The sequence below is a fragment of the Petromyzon marinus genome, chromosome 73 (assembly GCF_048934315.1).
Source record: "Petromyzon marinus isolate PM22_M1 ecotype Great Lakes invasive population chromosome 73, UKy_Petmar_22M1.pri1.0, whole genome shotgun sequence".
NCBI classification, from domain to species: Eukaryota; Metazoa; Chordata; class Hyperoartia; order Petromyzontiformes; family Petromyzontidae; genus Petromyzon; species Petromyzon marinus.
The window spans coordinates 4671057-4690077 of record NC_133739.1 but is presented as its reverse complement, the minus strand read 5'-3'; the positions used below and the strand labels follow the sequence as shown (position 1 = coordinate 4690077).

General features: G+C 49.4%; 1 protein-coding gene and 1 long non-coding RNA gene across 2 annotated transcripts; one reads left to right on the top strand and one right to left on the bottom strand.

Annotated features, from left to right (window-relative positions):
- The first annotated feature begins 378 nt into the window (after positions 1-378).
- Positions 379-18256, top strand: MYCBP (MYC binding protein). Its single transcript, XM_032979462.2, has 5 exons — positions 379-588; positions 7785-7857; positions 11212-11260; positions 15210-15339; positions 17356-18256. Exons 1-5 carry the CDS (start codon positions 574-576, stop codon positions 17398-17400), a joined length of 312 nt encoding a protein of 103 aa, XP_032835353.1. The 5' UTR covers positions 379-573; the 3' UTR covers positions 17401-18256.
- On the bottom strand, positions 9608-10263 carry LOC142906981 (uncharacterized). Its single transcript, XR_012930609.1, has 3 exons — positions 10172-10263; positions 9890-10057; positions 9608-9805 (listed from the first exon to the last, which is right to left on the bottom strand). It is a non-coding gene; the product is annotated as an uncharacterized LOC142906981 (long non-coding RNA).
- Positions 18257-19021: the final 765 nt, after the last annotated feature.

Sequence of the window (19021 nt, the reverse complement as noted above, 5' to 3'; positions counted from 1 at the left end):
CTCACTCAACCAACCACTCACCCTAATATTATAATGTAATTCCATATTCAGCCATCGCCTCATTAATATTCATCATCACGTGACCCGATCGTTCCATATACGGATATTGCCTCATTAATATTGATAATCACGTGACCCGATCGTTCCATATACGGTCATCGCCTCATTAATAATCATCATCACGTGCCCCGATCGTTCCATATACGGTCATTACCTCATTAATATTCACGAGGGAGCCGATGGTCGACGTCACGTAAATTTATTCCCTCCCCCCCAATCCCCGCTCATCCGCCCCGCCCCTAACCCCGCCTCTAACTCCGCCCCTAACTCCGCCCCTCGCCAAGCCCGTCACCCGGATGTTGCTGCGCACGACCCCATTCGTTCCGCCGGCAAACCGGAAGTAGGAGACGAAAAGTTGAAGGCGGCGGCAGCGGCGGCGTCTCTGGCGGCAGCGGCGGCGGCGGCGTCGTCTCAGAACAACAACAAAACCACAAAGTTCCATCGCTCGCCATCCGCCTCCTTTAAACGCCCACCCGGACTCCGCGTGCCCCTCACGCCCTCTTCCGTCTCGCCATGGCCTCGTATCGGGTGAGGGTTTCCCCCTCCCCCACCCCGTCGTCGCGTTCGCTCCAAACTTTCTATGGTTGCTATGGAGGCCCGCGGCCGCCCCAGGGCATTCTGAACTGATCGAGTGGTGGCGGACTCTTGTACCTCTACCATCACCTCCACCACCACCACCATCACAACCATCACCACTACCACCACCATCATCACCACTACCACCACTACCACCATCACTACCACCACTACCACCACCACCACCATCACTACCACCACCATCACCACCACCGCCATCACCGCCATCACCATCACTACCACCATCACCACCACCACTATCCCCAACCCCTCCGAACCGTCGCCATGACTACACCATTACTTTAACAACAACAACCACCACCACTCTTATTATCTCAACAACTTTCATCGTACGTACACTTTACATAATTGTTGTAAAGCGCATTGGAATAAGGCGCTGTTGTATAAACATCTTAAGATGCTAGATTTACGTTCCTGCCCACTGGAGTGTTCCCTAACACCACTGTTACTACACACAGTACAGTACCTTGTACTGTGTGTAGTACAGTACAGGGTACTGTGTGTAATACAGTACAGCACCCTGTACTGTACTACACACAGTACAGCACCCTGTACTGTGTGCAGTACAGTACTTGTACTGTACTACACACTGCCTGTACTGTACTACACTCAGTACAGGTGCTGTGTGTAGTACCTGTACTGTATTACACACAGTACCTGTACTGTGTGTAATACAGTACAGGGCACTGTACTACACACAGGGTACTGTACTACACACCGTACAAGTACTGTACTACACACAGCACCCTGTACTGTACTACACACAGTACAGGGTGCTGTACTGTGTGTAGTACAGTACAGGGTACTGTGTGTACAGGGTGCTGTACTGTGTGTAGTACAGTACAGGGTACTGTGTGTAGTACAGTACTTGTACTGTGTGTAGTACAGTACTTGTACGGTGTGTAGTACAGTAATGCACTGTGTGTAGTACAGTACAGCACCCTGTACTGTACTACACACACAGTACAGGGTGCTGTGTGTAGTACCTGTACTGTATTACACACAGTACTTGTACTGTGTAATACAGTACTTTACTTGTACTGTGTGTAGTACAGTACTTGTACGGTGTGTAGTACAGTACTTGTACGGTGTGTAGTACAGTAATGCACTGTGTAGTACAGTAATGCACTGTGTGTAGTACAGTACATGTAGTGTGTGAAGTGCATTACATGTACTGTATGTAGTACAGTACACGTACTGTGTGTAGTACAGTACTTGTACTGTGCGCAGTACAGTTCATGTACTGTGTGTAGTACAGTACATGTACTGTGTAGTACAGTACATGTGCTGTGTAGTACAGTACACGTGCTGTGTGTAGTACAGTACTTGTACGGTGTGTAGTACAGTACTTGTACGGTGTGTAGTACAGTACTTGTACTGTGTGTAGTACAGTAATGCACGGTGTGAAGTACAGTAATGCACTGTGTGTAGTACAGTACATGTAATGTGTGAAGTGCATTACACGTACTGTATGTAGTACAGTACACGTACGGTGCGTAGTACAATACACGTACTGTGTGAAGTACAGGTACTGTGTAGTACAGTACAGGTACTGTGTAGTACAGTACAGGTACTGTGTAGTACAGTACAGGTACTGTGTGTAGTACAGTACAGGTACTGTCTGTAGTACAGTACAGGTACTGTGTGTAGTACAGTACAGGTACTGTCTGTAGTACAGTAATGCACTGTGTGTAGTACAGTGCATGTAATGTGTGAAGTGCATTACATGTACTGTATGTACTACTGTACACGTACTGTGTGTAGTACTGTACATGTACTGTGTGTAATACAGTACAGGTACTGTGTGTAGTACAGTACAGCACCCTGTACTGTACTACACAGTACAGGGTACTGTGTGTAGTACAGTACTTGTACGGTGTGTAGTACAGTACTTGTACGGTGTGTAGTACAGTACATGTAATGTGTGAAGTGCATTGCATGTACTGTATGTAGTACAGTACACGTACGGTGTGTAGTACAGGTACTGTGTAGAACAGTACAGGTACTGTGTGTAGTACAGTACAGGTGCTGTGTGTAATACAGTACAGGTGTTGTGTGTAGTACAGTACAGGTGCTGTGTGTAATACAGTACATGTGTTGCGTGTAATACAGTGCATGTGATGTGTGTAATACAGTACAGGTGCTGCGTGTAGTACAGTACAGGTTCTGAGTGTGGTACAGTACATGCGCTGTGTGGTACAGTACATGCGGTGTGTGTGATACAGTACACATACGGTGTGGTACAGTGCAGGTACGGTGTGTGGTACAGTGCACGTACTGTGTAATACAGTGCATGCGTTGTGTGTAGTACAGTACAGGTTCTGTGTGTGGTACAGTACATGCGCTGTGTGGTACAGTACATGCGGTGTGTGTGATACAGTACAAATACGGTGTGTGGTACAGCACAGGTACGGTGTGTTGTACAGTGCACGTACTGTGTAATACAGTGCATGCGTTGTGTGTAGTACAGTACAGGTACTGTGTAGTACAGTGCAGGTACTGCGTAGTACAGTACAGGTACTGCGTAGTACAGTACAGGTACTGCGTAGTACAGTACAGGTGCTGCGTAGTACAGTACAGGTACTGCGTAGTACAGTACAGGTACTGCGTAGTACAGTAAAGGTACTGAGTAGTACAGTACAGGTGCTGTGTAGTGCAGTACAGGTGCTGTGTAGTGCAGTACAGGTACTGTGTAGTGCAGTACAGGTACTGTGTAGTGCAGTACAGGTACTGTGTAGTGCAGTACAGGTACTGTGTAGTGCAGTACAGGTACTGTGTAGTGCAGTACAGGTACTGTGTAGTGCAGTACAGGTACTGTGTAGTGCAGTACAGGTACTGTGTAGTGCAGTACAGGTGCTGTGTAGTGCAGTACAGGTGCTGTGTGTGATACAGTACACGTACTATGTGTGTAGTGCAGTACAGGTGTTGTGTAGTGCAGTACAGGTGTTGTGTAGTGCAGTACAGGTGTTGTGTAGTGCAGTACAGGTGTTGTGTGGTGCAGTACAGGTACTGTGTGGTGCAGTACAGGTACTGTGTGGTACAGTACAGGTGCTGTGTGGTACAGTACAGGTGCTGTGTGTAATACAGTACACGTACTATGTGTGTAGTGCAGTACAGGTGCTGAGTGTGGTACAGTACATGCGCTGTGTAGTACAGTACAAGAACTGTGTGTGGTACAGTACTGTGTGTGGTACAGTGCATGTACTGTGTGTGATACAGTACAGGTACGGTGTGTAGTACAGTACAGGTACTGTGTATACTCTTTGGTTCTTTCGGTGAAGTCACGTAGGTAGAAAAATGAAATGAAAATAAAAAATAATATATCACGACGTTTCGATCGCAACACAAGCGATCGTCCTAAGGCGAAACAAAATCCAGCAGTAGAACAGCAGCAGTAGAACAGCAGCAGTAGAACAGCAGGAGTTGAACAGCAGCGGTAGAACAGCAGCAGTAGAACAGCAGCAGTAGAACAGCAGCAGTAGAACTCCAGCGGTAGAACAGCAGCAGTAGAACAGCAGCAGTAGAACTGCAGCAGTAGAACTCCAGCAGTAGAACTCCAGCAGTAGAACTCCAGCAGTAGAACAGCAGCAGTAGAACAGCAGCAGTAGAACAGCAGCAGTCGTAGAACAGCAGCAGTAGATCAGCAGCAGTAGAACTCCAGCAGTAGAACTCCAGCAGTAGAACAGCAGCAGTAGAACAGCAGCAGTAGAACAGCAGCAGTTGAACAGCAGCAGTTGAACAGCAGCAGTAGAACAGCAGCAGTAGAACTCCAGCAGTAGAACAGCAGCAGTAGAACTCCAGCAGTAGAACAGCAGCAGTAGAACAGCAGCAGTAGAACAGCAGCAGTAGAACAGCAGCAGTAGAACAGCAGCAGTAGAACAGCAGCAGTTGAACAGCAGCAGTAGAACTCCAGCAGTAGAACAGCAGCAGTAGAACTCCAGCAGTAGAACTCCAGCAGTAGAACAGCAGCAGAAGAACAGCAGCAGTAGAACAGCAGCAGTAGAACTCCAGCAGTAGAACTCCAGCAGTAGAACAGCAGCAGAAGAACAGCAGCAGTAGAACAGCAGCAGTAGAACTCCAGCAGTAGAACTCCAGCAGTAGAACTCCAGCAGTCGTAGAACAGCAGCAGTAGATCAGCAGCAGTAGAACTCCAGCAGTAGAACAGCAGCAGTAGAACAGCAGCAGTAGAACAGCAGCAGTAGAACAGCAGCAGTAGAACTCCAGCAGTAGAACTCCAGCAGTAGAACTCCAGCAGTCGTAGAACAGCAGCAGTAGATCAGCAGCAGTAGAACTCCAGCAGTAGAACAGCAGCAGTAGAACAGCAGCAGTAGAACAGCAGCAGTAGAACTCCAGCAGTAGAACAGCAGCAGTAGAACTCCAGCAGTATAACAGCAGCAGTAGAACTGCAGCAGTAGAACAGCAGCAGTTGAACAGCAGCAGTAGAACTCCAGCAGTAGAACAGCAGCAGTAGAACAGCAGCAGTAGAACTCCAGCAGCAGAACTCCAGCAGTAGAACAGCAGCAGTAGAACAGCAGCAGTAGAACAGCAGCGCTTGAACAGCAGCAGTAGAACAGCAGCAGTAGAACAGCAGCAGTAGAACAGCAGCAGTAGAACTCCAGCAGTAGAACAGCAGCAGTATAACAACAGCAGTTGAACAGCAGCGGTAGAACAGCAGCGATGGAACAGCAGCAGTAGAACAGCAGCAGTTGAACAGCAGCAGTAGAACAACAGCAGTAGAACTCCAGCAGTAGAACTCCAGCAGTAGAACTCCAGCAGTAGAACTCCAGCAGTAGAACTCCAGCAGTAGAACTCCAGCAGTAGAACAGCAGCAGTAGAACAGCAGCAGTATAACAACAGCAGTAGAACTCCAGCAGTAGAACTCCAGCAGTAGAACTCCAGCAGTAGATCTCCAGCAGTAGAACTCCAGCAGTAGAACAGCAGCAGAAGAACAGCAGCAGTAGAACAGCAGCAGTAGATCAGCAGCAGTAGAACAGCAGCAGAAGAACAGCAGCAGTTGAACAGCAGCAGTAGAACTCCAGCAGTAGAACTCCAGCAGTAGAACTCCAGCAGTCGTAGAACAGCAGCAGTAGAACAGCAGCAGTAGAACAGCAGCAGTAGAACTCCAGCAATAGAACAGCAGCAGTAGAACAGCAGCAGTAGAACAGCAGCAGTAGAACTCCAGCAGTAGAACAGCAGCAGAAGAACAGCAGCAGTTGAACAGCAGCAGTAGAACTCCAGCAGTAGAACTCCAGCAGTAGAACAGCAGCAGTAGAACAGCAGCAGTAGAACTCCAGCAGTAGAACTCCAGCAGTAGAACTCCAGCAGTAGAACAGCAGCAGAAGAACAGCAGCAGTAGAACAGCAGCAGTAGAACTCCAGCAGTAGAACAGCAGCAGAAGAACAGCAGCAGTAGAACAGCAGCGCTTGAACAGCAGCAGTAGAACAGCAGCAGTAGAACAGCAGCAGTAGAACAGCAGCAGTAGAACTCCAGCAGTAGAACAGCAGCAGTATAACAACAGCAGTTGAACAGCAGCGGTAGAACAGCAGCGATGGAACAGCAGCAGTAGAACAGCAGCAGTTGAACAGCAGCAGTAGAACAACAGCAGTAGAACTCCAGCAGTAGAACTCCAGCAGTAGAACTCCAGCAGTAGAACTCCAGCAGTAGAACTCCAGCAGTAGAACTCCAGCAGTAGAACAGCAGCAGTAGAACAGCAGCAGTAGAACTCCAGCAGTAGAACTCCAGCAGTAGAACTCCAGCAGTAGATCTCCAGCAGTAGAACTCCAGCAGTAGAACAGCAGCAGAAGAACAGCAGCAGTAGAACAGCAGCAGTAGAACTCCAGCAGTAGAACTCCAGCAGTAGAACTCCAGCAGTCGTAGAACAGCAGCAGTAGAACAGCAGCAGTAGAACAGCAGCAGTAGAACTCCAGCAATAGAACAGCAGCAGTAGAACAGCAGCAGTAGAACAGCAGCAGTAGAACTCCAGCAGTAGAACAGCAGCAGAAGAACAGCAGCAGTAGAACTCCAGCAGTAGAACTCCAGCAGTAGAACAGCAGCAGTAGAACAGCAGCAGTAGAACTCCAGCAGTAGAACTCCAGCAGTAGAACAGCAGCAGAAGAACAGCAGCAGTAGAACAGCAGCAGTAGAACAGCAGCAGAAGAACAGCAGCAGTAGAACAGCAGCAGTAGAACTCCAGCAGTAGAACAGCAGCAGTATAACAACAGCAGTATAACAGCAGCAGTAGAACAGCAGCAGTAGAACAGCAGCAGTAGAACAGCAGCGCTTGAACAGCAGCAGTAGAACAGCAGCAGTAGAACTCCAGCAGTAGAACAGCAGCAGTATAACAACAGCAGTTGAACAGCAGCGGTAGAACAGCAGCGGTTGAACAGCAGCGGTAGAACAGCAGCAGTAGAACTCCAGCGGTAGAACTCCAGCGGTTGAACAGCAGCGGTTGAACAGCAGCGGTTGAACAGCAGCGGTTGAACAGCAGCAGTTGGACAGCAGCAGTTGAACAGCAGCAGTAGAACAGCAGCAGTTGAACAGCAGCAGTAGCACTGCTGTAGTTCTAGTCAAGGTCTGGATAAAACCCACGACCTCCTGTATACAGGGGCGGAGCCACAGGGGGCGCTGGGGGGGGGGGGGGCTCAGCCCCCCCCTGAAATTTTGGGAAAATCGGTAATCGGGATAACAGGATATCCGGCTGCTGCAAAATGCAGGCTGCCACCTTGTGCTGCCCTGCAGGCTGCTTGAGCGGCAGCCTTTCGAACTTATCGAACTTATTAGCCACATCAGCGGCTCCGACCTATTTCATTTGTTGCGCCCATTGGAAAACATAAACACTGGATATCTCAGAATATAGAAGTCAGCCCCCCCAAAGTCAAAATCCTGGCTCCGCCCCTGCCTGTATACCAAGCGAGGTAGTTAATATCTCATAGCCACCGTGGTGTCAGGGTCTGGATCGAAACCACGACCGCCTGTATACCAGGAGAGGGAGTGAACACCTTGCCACTGTGGCACCCCAATTAGTTTATAGTTGTAGTTTATAGGGTGTTTGAAACTGCTCGTAAGTGAGCCGGACTTCCCCTAGGTTGACTCGGCCCTAACTGAGCTGGGGTTATTGTTGTTATCAGGCGGCTGACTCAAAGCGGGAGGAGTTCCGTAGGTACCTGGAGAAGTCGGGCGTTCTGGACGCGCTCACGAAAGGTGCCGATTCACACCCAGAGACTCATTCACTCACACACCTAGAGACTCATTAATGTATACACCTAGAGACTCATTCATGTGTACACCTATAGACTCATTCATGTGTACACCTAGAGACTCATTCAAATTCATAGCCTCATTCACTCACACACCCAGAGACTCATTCACCCACACACCTAGAGACTCATTCACTCACACACCCAGAGACTCATTCACTCACACACCCAGAGACTCATTCACTCACACACCCAGAGACTCATTCACTCACACACCCAGAGACTCATTCACTTATACACCTAGAGACTCATTCATGTGTACACCTATAGACTTATTCATGTGTACACCTAGAGACTCATTCAAATTCATAGCCTCATTCACTCACACACCCAGAGACTCATTCACCCACACACCTAGAGACTCATTCACCCACACACCTAGAGACTCATTCACCCACACACCTAGAGACTCATTAATGTATACACCTAGAGACTCATTCATGTGTACACCTATAGACTCATTCAAATTCATAGACTCATTCACTCACACACCCAGAGACTCATTCACCCACACACCTAGAGACTCATTCACTTATACACCTAGAGATGCATTCACATCCATAGACTCACTCACACACTCAGACTCATTTACTCACACACCCAGAGACTCATTCACCCACACACCCAGAGACTCATTCACCCACACACCTAGAGACTCATTAATGTATACACCTAGAGACTCATTCATGTGTACACCTAGAGACTCATTCAAATTCATAGACTCATTCACTCACACACCCAGAGAATCATTCACTCACACACCTAGAGACTCATTCACTTATACACCCAGAGACTCATTCACTCACACACCCACAGACTCATTCACTCACACACCTAGAGACTCATTCACTCACACACCCAGAGACTTATTCACTCACACACCTAGAGACTCATTAATGTATACACCTAGAGACTCATTCATGTGTACACCTAGAGACTCATTCAAATTCATAGACTCATTCACTCACACACCTAGAGACTCATTCACTTATACACCTAGAGACTCATTCACTCACACACCTAGAGACTAATTAATGTATACACCTAGAGACTCATTCATGTGTACACCTATAGACTCATTCAAATTCATACTCATTCACTCACACACCTAGAGACTCATTTACCCACACACCTAGAGACTCATTCACTCACACACCCAGAGACTCATTTACCCACACACCTAGAGACTCATTAATGTATACACCTAGAGACTCATTCATGTGTACACCTAGAAACTCATTCAAATTCATACTCATTCACTCATACATCCAGAGACTCATTCACTCACACACCTAGAGACTCATTCACTCACACACCTAGAGACTCATTAATGTATACACCTAGAGACTCATTCATGTGTACACCTATAGACTCATTCAAATGCATAGACTCATTCACTCACACACCCAGAGACTCATTCACTCACACACCTAGAGACTCATTCACTCACATACCCAGAGACTCATTCACTCACACACCTAGAGACTCATTAATGTATATACCTAGAAACTCATTCATGTGTACACCTAGAGACTCATTCAAATTCATAGACTCATTCACTCACACACCCAGAGACTCATTCACTCACACACCTAGAGACTCATTCACTCACACACCTAGAGACTCATTCATGTGTACACCTATAGACTCATTCAAATTCATAGACTCATTCACTCACACATCCAGAGACTCATTCACTCACACACCTAGAGACTCATTCACTTATACACCCAGAGACTCATTCACTCACACACCCAGAGACTCATTCACTCACACACCTAGAGACTCATTAATGTATACACCTAGAGACTCATTCATGTGTACACCTAGAGACTCATTCAAATTCATAGACTCATTCACTCACACACCCAGAGACTCATTCACTCAAACACCTAGAGAGACTCATTCACTTATACACCTAGAGATGCATTCACATCCATAGACTCACTCACACACTCACTCATTCACTCACACACCCAGAGACTCATTCACTCACACACCCAGAGACGCATTCACTCACACACCCAGAAACTCATTCACCCACACACCCAGAGACTCATTAATGTATACACCTAGAGACTCATTCACTCACACACCCAGAGACTCATTCACTCACACACCCAGAGACTCGTTCACTCACACACCTAGAGACTCATTAATGTATACACCTAGAGACTCATTCATGTGTACACCTATAGACTCTTTCAAATTCATAGACTCATTCACTCACACACCCAGAGACTCATTCACTTATACACCTAGAGACTCATTCACTCACACACCCAGAGACTCATTCACCCACACACCCAGAGACTCATTCACCCACACACCTAGAGACTCATTAATGTATACACCTAGAGACTCATTCAAATTCATAGACTCATTCGCTCACCCACCCAGAGACTCATTCACTCACACACCTAGAGAATCATTCACTTATACACCTAGAGATACATTCACTTATACACTGAGAGATTCATGCACTTGTACACTGAGAGACTCATTCACTTGCACACCTCGAGTCTTTTGCTTATACACCTAGACACATTCACACACACACACCTAGAGACACATTCACTTATACATCTAGAGACTCATTAACATATACACGTGGAGACTCATTCGCTTACACACATAGAGACACATTCACTTACACACACAGAGACATATTCATGTTTTAAGTCTACGGGCAGGTTCCAGGCAGTTCAGTCTACGGGCAGTACTGAGTCTATGGTGCAGTATTGAGTGTACGGGACAGTGTTGCGTCTGTGGTGCAGTGTTGAGTTTGTGGGCGGTGTTGAGTCTATGGGCAGTGTTAGTCTATGACGATGTCTACTACACACCGCGGCCAGGTACTAATTTTGAGACCGAGCTGATCTTGGGAAGGCCCAGCACCGGGTTCAGATCATCATCACTGGTATTGGCTGTGAGCGGGAATCTAACTCGGGTCGCCAGGTTCAGAGCACACTTAGTCATATTTGCTTATACACGCGCATTTGTCAAGCGGTGGCGCTGTGGTTAGCGCACTGTACTTAGGAACCCGACGAACAGAGTTCGATTCGCGCTCAAGGTTTAATATCGGTAGGACTTCCCTAGGTCAACTCGGCCTTAAAAGAGCACCTTGTGCAGTGTGGGAACATCAGCACCGGGGAAACAAAGGCGGCCAGGTGTGTGCCGCGGTGCCGGCCTTCATAGGCGGTGCTACTCGCTAACAGCACTTGTCCCGACAGTCTGCTAAGGGCTATACGGGGGACCTTTGTCTTTGTGTGTACGTGTGTGTACGTGTGTGCGTGTGCAGTGCTCGTTGGTCTGTACGAGGAGCCAGACAAACCCAACAATGCCCTGGAGTATCCTCAACCACGCCACTCCACGATTACAATCAGCGTCACATGTTTATAGAATTTAGCTTCTGATAGCAATTTCCACGTGATGGTGATGACAAGCCACCACTTCGGTGAGCAGCTATCATTTGTCATGGCCAGGTTGCGTCTGAAAGAAGCTCCATAGCTTAGTGGGGCCTTACACCGAGTAAAATAAACATAGTTTAGTTGATTAAAAACACGGTGAGCACCGACTGAACGTTCGCATTCTCTTGGCCTAGGGGACCCCCCCCCCCCCATTGGCAGCATCTCCTGTGTGTGTGCGTGACATGAGCGGTAGTGTAGCGATTAGCGAGCTGTGCTGTGAACCCGGCGACCCGAGTTCGATTCCAGCTCACGGCCACCACCGGTGACAATTGTTTGAACCGGTCCTGGGCCTCCCCTATGTCGAGTCAGCCTCAAATGCGTACATCGTGTGGTGTATGACCATCGCCACTGGGGAGACAAAGATGGTCGGGCATGGTTGCTGTCCAACGACCCCCTCTTGTACCGTTCTGGCCTTCATAGGTGCTCGCTAACACCACTTGCCCCGACTGTCTGTTAAGGCTACACGGGGGATCTGTGATACGAGGGGGACCCATCGTGTGGGTCAACGTCCCTTGCGTGTGATCTTAGGGGACCCCCCAGTGTCAGGACCACCATGCGTAAGTGTGTGTGTGATCCTAGGGGACCCTAGGGGAGCCTAGGGGACCCCCCAGTGTTAGTGTCCCCCCGTGTGTGTGATCCTAAGGGAGCCTAGGGGACCCCTCAGTGTCAGCATCCCATGTGTGTGAGCCTAGTGGGGACCGTTCATTGTCAGTGTCCCCCCCCGTGTGTCCGGTTAAAACAACTCCCTACCTCCTCGCTGGTGCCGGATGGCAACGCTGTGGTGGATGGGAGCAATGCTATAATTGGCTATACCCCTTCATGACGCTTGTAGCCACCACAGTGGCCAGGCGGGCACTCTGGACGGGTGTGAGGGGTTGGTAACCCGATCCACCTTCAATTATTTACAACTTAACCACATGAGAAATATAGAACGAAGTTTGTGCCGGAGGCCCCTAGGATCACAACCCCATTTTGCGGAGCCAGGAGGCTCAATTTTTACCCTCGGGGTTCCTCCAGTAAAATGAAATAGTCATTGCGGAGGAAATGTGGAATGTTCGAATGCTCACTTCTCTGTTGGGAGTTGGACTGCTATCGCCTGGATCTCTGCGGTATTCAGGAGGTCCGGTGGACTGGCTCTGGCTCCTGGCACTATGAGGGGTGGACAGTCCTCTACTCGGGGCAGTAGACTACCAAACAATACGGAGTGGCTCTTCTGAACAAAAAAATTAAGGGGGGTTTGGGAGCGTGGCGGTGAGGTGTGAGAATTTGTAAGCCCTAACATGTAACAGGTGCAAGCTGAAGAGGCCCCTTGGGATAGAGTCATCCTGTTGGGTGACTTTAATGCCTGAGTGGGTCATAATCCTGGCACCTGGTCTGGAGTGATTGGAAGGCATGGGCCAGATCAGCTCAATAACAAGGGTAGGAGGCTGCCAGACTTCTGTGCAGCCCATGGGCTTGTAATTACCAACACGCTGTTCTGACATTGGCGCATCAACACATCATGGATGCACGCTGGGTCCAAGCAAGATCATCTGCTAGACTATAGTGACAACAGCGGATGCGGGCCCATTTCCTTGACACCAGGACCTACCGTGGAGCTGATCTGCCCACTGACCATCAGCTTGTCATCTGTAAGATGTGCCTGCCATTCTTCGACTCCAGTGGTGGGTGTATATCCAGAACCCTATTCAAACCCACAGTGGCTTGGTCTCAGCTAGCTGATGAAAGTTGCAAGCGAGAATTTCATCATCGCTTGCAGCTGGGGTTGGCATCGTCCCACACTCCTGATGCTGAGGGGAAATGGGAAAGGTTTAGGACTGTGGTTCATGCCGCTGCAATGTTTGCTTTGAGTCCATGGTCCAAACCGCCCCACAGACCCTGGCTGACATAGGAGGTATTCCGGTTGGCTGAGAAAAAGCGACAGGTCCACTCACTGTCTACAGCATCCCACGTCAGAGAATGAAAATTGGGAATGACCCTGCTTAGGCTGCGGTGCCTCAAATATTGGAAGAAGTCTTCCCCCCCTGTGTCATCTGTTGAGGAAGTACAGGAGGCGATCCTGAGTCTGAGACCAGGAAAAGCACCGGGCAGAGATGATCTCCCAAGCAAAATGCTGAGGGAGGGTGGCGCTTGTGCGCAGACTCCACTATATGACGTCATAACAGTCTGGACCACTGGATGGGTTCCGCAAGATTGGAAGGATGTCCCTGGCGGTCCCCTTCTTTAAAAAGGGGACCGCACAGACTGTAACAACTACAGCGGCACCTCTCTCCTCAGTGTGGCACGAAAGGTCCTGGCAAGGATTATTCAACGTCCCCTTGCCAGGCACGCTAAGGAGAGGCTTGCGGAGCTCCAATGTGGTTTCAGGAAAGGGTGGTCCTGCACAGATGCCGTATTTCCTGTCCGTCTGCTACAGCAGAGGTATAGGGAATTCCAACAAGACCTACATCTCTGCTTTATTGACCTGGTCAAGGCCTATGATACCATGAGTAGTCCTGGACTGTGGGTTCTTCGTACTTTCAAAGTCCATGACTGCTCACAATCATTAAGGACCTCATGATGGTGGGCAGGCCTGGGTAAAACTACGTGGCCAGAAGTCGGAACCTTTCCCTGTTCACCTTGGGGTGCAACAGAGATGTCTTCTGCCTCCCACATTTAACATATTTCCACCATGTAGTTCGTGAAGCCTTCGATGGCTCTACCGGAGGAATTTCCATCTTGTACAGATACAATGGGAGGCTGATCGATGCCCGGGTATGGTCAAGGGATGGCTCCCTATTGGTCAACTATGTTTTGTATGCTGATGATCTGGTGATTGGTGCTCACTCAGAGGAGGAGTTGGTGGCACTGCTGCTGAACCTGGAGCGTGCCACTAAGAGATGGGGCCTTACCATCAGCCCCACCAAAACTAAGCACCTGCCTGGGTATTTTGTGCCATCAGACACTCCCCCACAAATCCCAATTGGTTGGTGGGGCAGTTGTGGAGAGAGTGGAGCATCTTCCATACCTGGGCAGTATGCTCATGACCGGCTCCGGTTTGAAAGCAGAGCTCTCACTCCGAATCAGTTGATCGGCATTATCTTTTCATCGTCTGTGTAACGCTGTGTGGAAGCTACCTGGTCTGTCACTCCACATGAAGCTTCGGTTCTTCTCAGCCACGGTCATGCCCTTCTCTATTCTTGCAAAATGTCGACCTCCCTAATGGAACATCTTCGCCGGTTAAAAACATTTAGGCTGGCCTGCCTACGATCCATCCTGGGTTTAACCCGACTGAATTGTCTGAAGAGCTCACAAATCCTTGAAACATATGGAAAAAATCCCATCGGTGAGCTCCTCCGGCAAGCAAGGCTGCATTGGCTGGGTCATATAGACCACATGCTCAGCCACCGCATGCCGAAACAGCTTTTGTCCGTGGTGCAAGAGGATGTGGAGCTGAGTGGACTTGCTGATGACTGGTACTAGCGGTGTCAAGATCGGCCTCTGTAGAGGAGGCTGGTGAAGGACGCTGCTGGGCAGTTGGAGGCAGTCGCCCTCCAGCAACAACAGAGGGCAGAGGAGTGACGCTCACAACAATGAGCGGAGTACCATGTGCTAAAACACAGCAGGTTGGCACAGTAGGGGGCACAGGTGGTGCATCAGCCAGTCATCTCAATCAGTCGTCCCATGGCCCCAAGATCTATCCCGTGACCTGCCAGCAGGCGTTCGACACTTCACGTGGCCTTAAAGTGCACATAGCCTGGCACCGGCACCGTGGTGATGTCACCAACACTTAGTGGCGAAGGTCGGTCATTGATTGTCGGTTTGAGTGATCCTTGACGTTGCCGCTCAGCTTCCTGAAGCAGCACCTGAGCTCTGCGGGCCCCGAGGGGGCTGATGTAGAGGCCCTGCGCCTCGAGGCTTCTGAACTGCGCCTCAAGTTGGACTCCCTGGCCGAAGAGAACCGGGAGCTCAAGGGCAAGGTGAGCCGCATCCTCGTGGTCACGACGATAATGATGCATTCGTTGATGATGATGATGATGTCGATGTAATCATTAATGATGTATAGCAGAACCTCTCTTAACGGTAATTGGTTCCAGGAAGCCGGTCGTTAAGCGAGTAAATGTTTCCACTTCAAAGCACAGCAGACACTGAATGTAAACAATGCCCCAACACCCATGAATGGATGTCGCTGATTGGCCGAGGCCTGGTCAGACCACTCTGGAGCTCGCCGATTGGCCGAAATTGACAGTCGTGTGCTCGTCATAAGTCGTCGTTAACAGGGGAATGGTCGGTAAGCGGACACATTGGGCTCTATGGAGGCCCATCGTTAAGCAATTAGTTGTTAACTACACTATACACTACTATACACTACTATATTCTACACTATACGCTACGCTAATATAGGCTACGCCACTATACGCTACGCCACTATACACTACGCGACTATACGCTACACGACTATACGCTACACCATTATACGCTACACCATTATACGCTACACGACTATACGCTACACCACTATACTCTACGCAACTATGCGCTACACTGTACACTACACTGTTATACACTATGCTGTTATATACTATACTATACACTACAATATAAACTACTATATACTATACTCCACATTGGGCGCTATGAAGGCTCGTCATTAAGTGATAGTCGTTAACAGGGCTGGTCGTTAAGAGGGGTTCTGCTATAATTATTTATGATGACAATGTAATCATTATTCATATAATAAATTATAGTGATGACGACAACAATAATGATGATGTAATCATTAACGACGATGATGATGATGAAATCATTAACGATGATGACGATGATGTGATCATTGTCGTTGTCATCGCAACGCACGTGCAGAGAGAGAGCGGGGAGAGACCATGGCTGATGATGGTGGTGGCTTGAACCCTTCATCCAGCAATGGAGTGACCATGGCTGATGATGTTTATGATGACGATGTAGGCTCCGCCAATGACCATCTGGAAAATTACAATCGTCAATCATGCACAACACATGCGGTAAACTAAAGCTGTTTCGTTTTACCAGGTAAGGCCCCACTGGGCTATGTAGCGCTTTCAGAAGCGACCTGGCAATCACAAATGATGGCTCAACGAAGTGGCTGCCATCATTGTGCACGTGGACATTTATCGCAGTCAAATACTCTAAAGGCGTGACGTTGATTCTGAATGTCGAGGTAAAACCGGAGGACCCTAAGAAAATCCACATGACCACTACGGGGAGATAAGAGAGAGAGAAAGAGACCCAGACTCCAAACATACAGCAGCAGGCATCATCAGGGTCAGGATCGAACCCACGACCTCATGTATACCAGGCGAGGTAGTTAACATCTCCGAGCCAATGTGATGTCGAGGTCGGGATCGAACACAACCTCCTGCATACCAGGCGCGGAAGTTAACATCTTCTTGCCACGGTGACGTCGAGGTCGGGATCGAACCCACGACCTCCTGCATAAGAGGCGAGGTAGTTAACATCTCCTTGCTACCGTATCATTGGGGTTGGGATCGATCCCACGACCTCCTGATACCAGGCGAGGTAGTTAATATCTAGGACACGGTGGTGCACGCTACGCAATGATGGCAGCTGCCGTTCACCTCTCAGTGGTGGCGGCTATGCGGCCGTGGGTGGTGCTGATGCCAGGTTAGGTGCACGCCCCGTGTGTGTGTGTGTGTGGGGGTAGCGTTAGTGTAGCAGTTAGCGTGCCGCGCTACGAAACCTGGTGACCCGAGTTCGGTTCCCGTTCACGGCCAACACCAACACCAGTGACTCAGCCTCAAATGGGTACCTGGTGCAGTGGTGGTGTGTAGTAAACATCGCCACTGGGGGAGACAAAGGCAGACCGGTGTGTGTGGTGCTGGCCACCCACCCCCTCGGAGTACCTTCATAGGCGCTGCTACTACTCGCAATGAACAGCGCTTGCCCCCACCGTCTGTTGGTTGAGGCTACCTGGGGGATCTTTGTTTTTGTTTCCACAGCTGGCTCGCTACGAAGCGGCGGCGGACGAGGGGCGCACGGAGTAGAGCGGGACGGGGGAGTGGAGGACGCAAGGCACTGGGGAATGCACACACAAACACACGCTCGCACATACACACACTCGCACACGCACATCCACGTGGTTATGGGTATGCACATGAAACACTCCCTTTTTTCCCACGCTCGCTACTGTCACATTCCAACACATAGGCAAAGGTCCCCCGTGTAGCCCGCACTGGCTGTTGGGGAAAGTACTGCTAGCGAGGGGAGCACCCACTAATACCCACCCAACCCAACACTTGGTCTAACACTCAATCTAACACCCACCTAACCTAACACTCGGTCTACCACTCCACCTAACACTCAATCTAACACTGTCCAACACCCAATATGACACCCAATCTAACCCTTGGTCTAACATCCAATCCAACACTCTGTATAACACCAAATCTAACACCCACCTAATCTAAGTCTATCACCCCATCTAAGACCCAGTCACACTTAGTCTAACACCACCTCCCGCCCGTCTTCTCCTTCCTGGGTTCCTGTGGTGTTACTGGCGTGGAGTCTTTGCCGTGACCGGGGTGGGCGGAGTTAGTGACTTGTGGGCGGAGTTAGTGGCTGGTGGGTGGAATTGGTGGCTGATGGGTGGGGTTAGTGGTTGGTGGGCAGAGTTGATGGCTGAGGGGGGCAGAGTTAATGGCTGGGGAGGGGGAGGAGGTTAATGGCTGGGGGGCAGAGCCGTGAGTGTGACTGATCATCGCACTGGGTTCACATTCTTTTTTCAGTTCACCCTCTGTACGATGACAACAGCGCGGGAGTGAGGAGCAGAGATAATGATTTCTTGTTACAATCTCTGTCCCTGTTGTGGAGTGTTTCATTAAAGGAATTGGTTTGTTTGAATGAGAGCCATGGTGAATTCCTTTCGGGGGGGGGTGTTCGGGGGCAGAGATAATTCTAAACTACTGAACTATAAACTCTTATTTTAGCAGCTGAGGCCCACTGAGCTATGTAGCTCTTTTTCAGAAGTGAGAGAACCCGGTTGAGACGTGAGGGGCCGTTCTGTACGCAGCGAGAACACCCGGAACGTGTAAATCCCAATCGGACTGCGCCTCGTTGACCTGTTGGCACAGCATGGACTTGAGAGTTCTGTGCAAGCGCTCTACCATCCCGTCAGTCTGGGGATGGTAGGGTGACGTCCGGATCTTTTTAGTACCGAGGGAATCGCACACCTCTTTTAATAAGTTAAAAGAAAAATTCCGACCCTGGGTCCGTAAGGAGATGGTCCAGGGCCCCCTTATCCAAAACATACCCATGCAGGAATGCATCCATGATGGACGCAGCCGATTGATCCGGCAAAGGCCATGCCACCAGCCACTGGGATAGGTACTCCACCCCGACAAGCAAAAATTTGTTTCCCCTCAGAGTGGTGGGATATGGTCCAAGGATGTCGAGAGCAATGGGCTTGTTAACACAGGACACCTCTATGTACTGCAACGGTGGCCAAGCCTGCCTCTGTGGCAACACAATCCTTAAGCATATTATGGACATTCTCTGACATCCTGGGGCAAAATAAGTCGCTCTTTAGGGTTGACGAGGTTTTCTGCACCCCATGGACAGCCCGTGTAACTCTACCCCGCAGAGCAATCTGAATGACGATGCAGTAAC

Coding starts and splice junctions, on each gene's coding strand:
- MYCBP (XM_032979462.2), top strand. Junction 11,261..15,209: donor AAACCCAACAATGCCCTGGA/GTATCCTCAACC, acceptor GTTGCCGCTCAG/CTTCCTGAAGCAGCACCTGA. Junction 15,340..17,355: donor ACCGGGAGCTCAAGGGCAAG/GTGAGCCGCATC, acceptor TTGTTTCCACAG/CTGGCTCGCTACGAAGCGGC.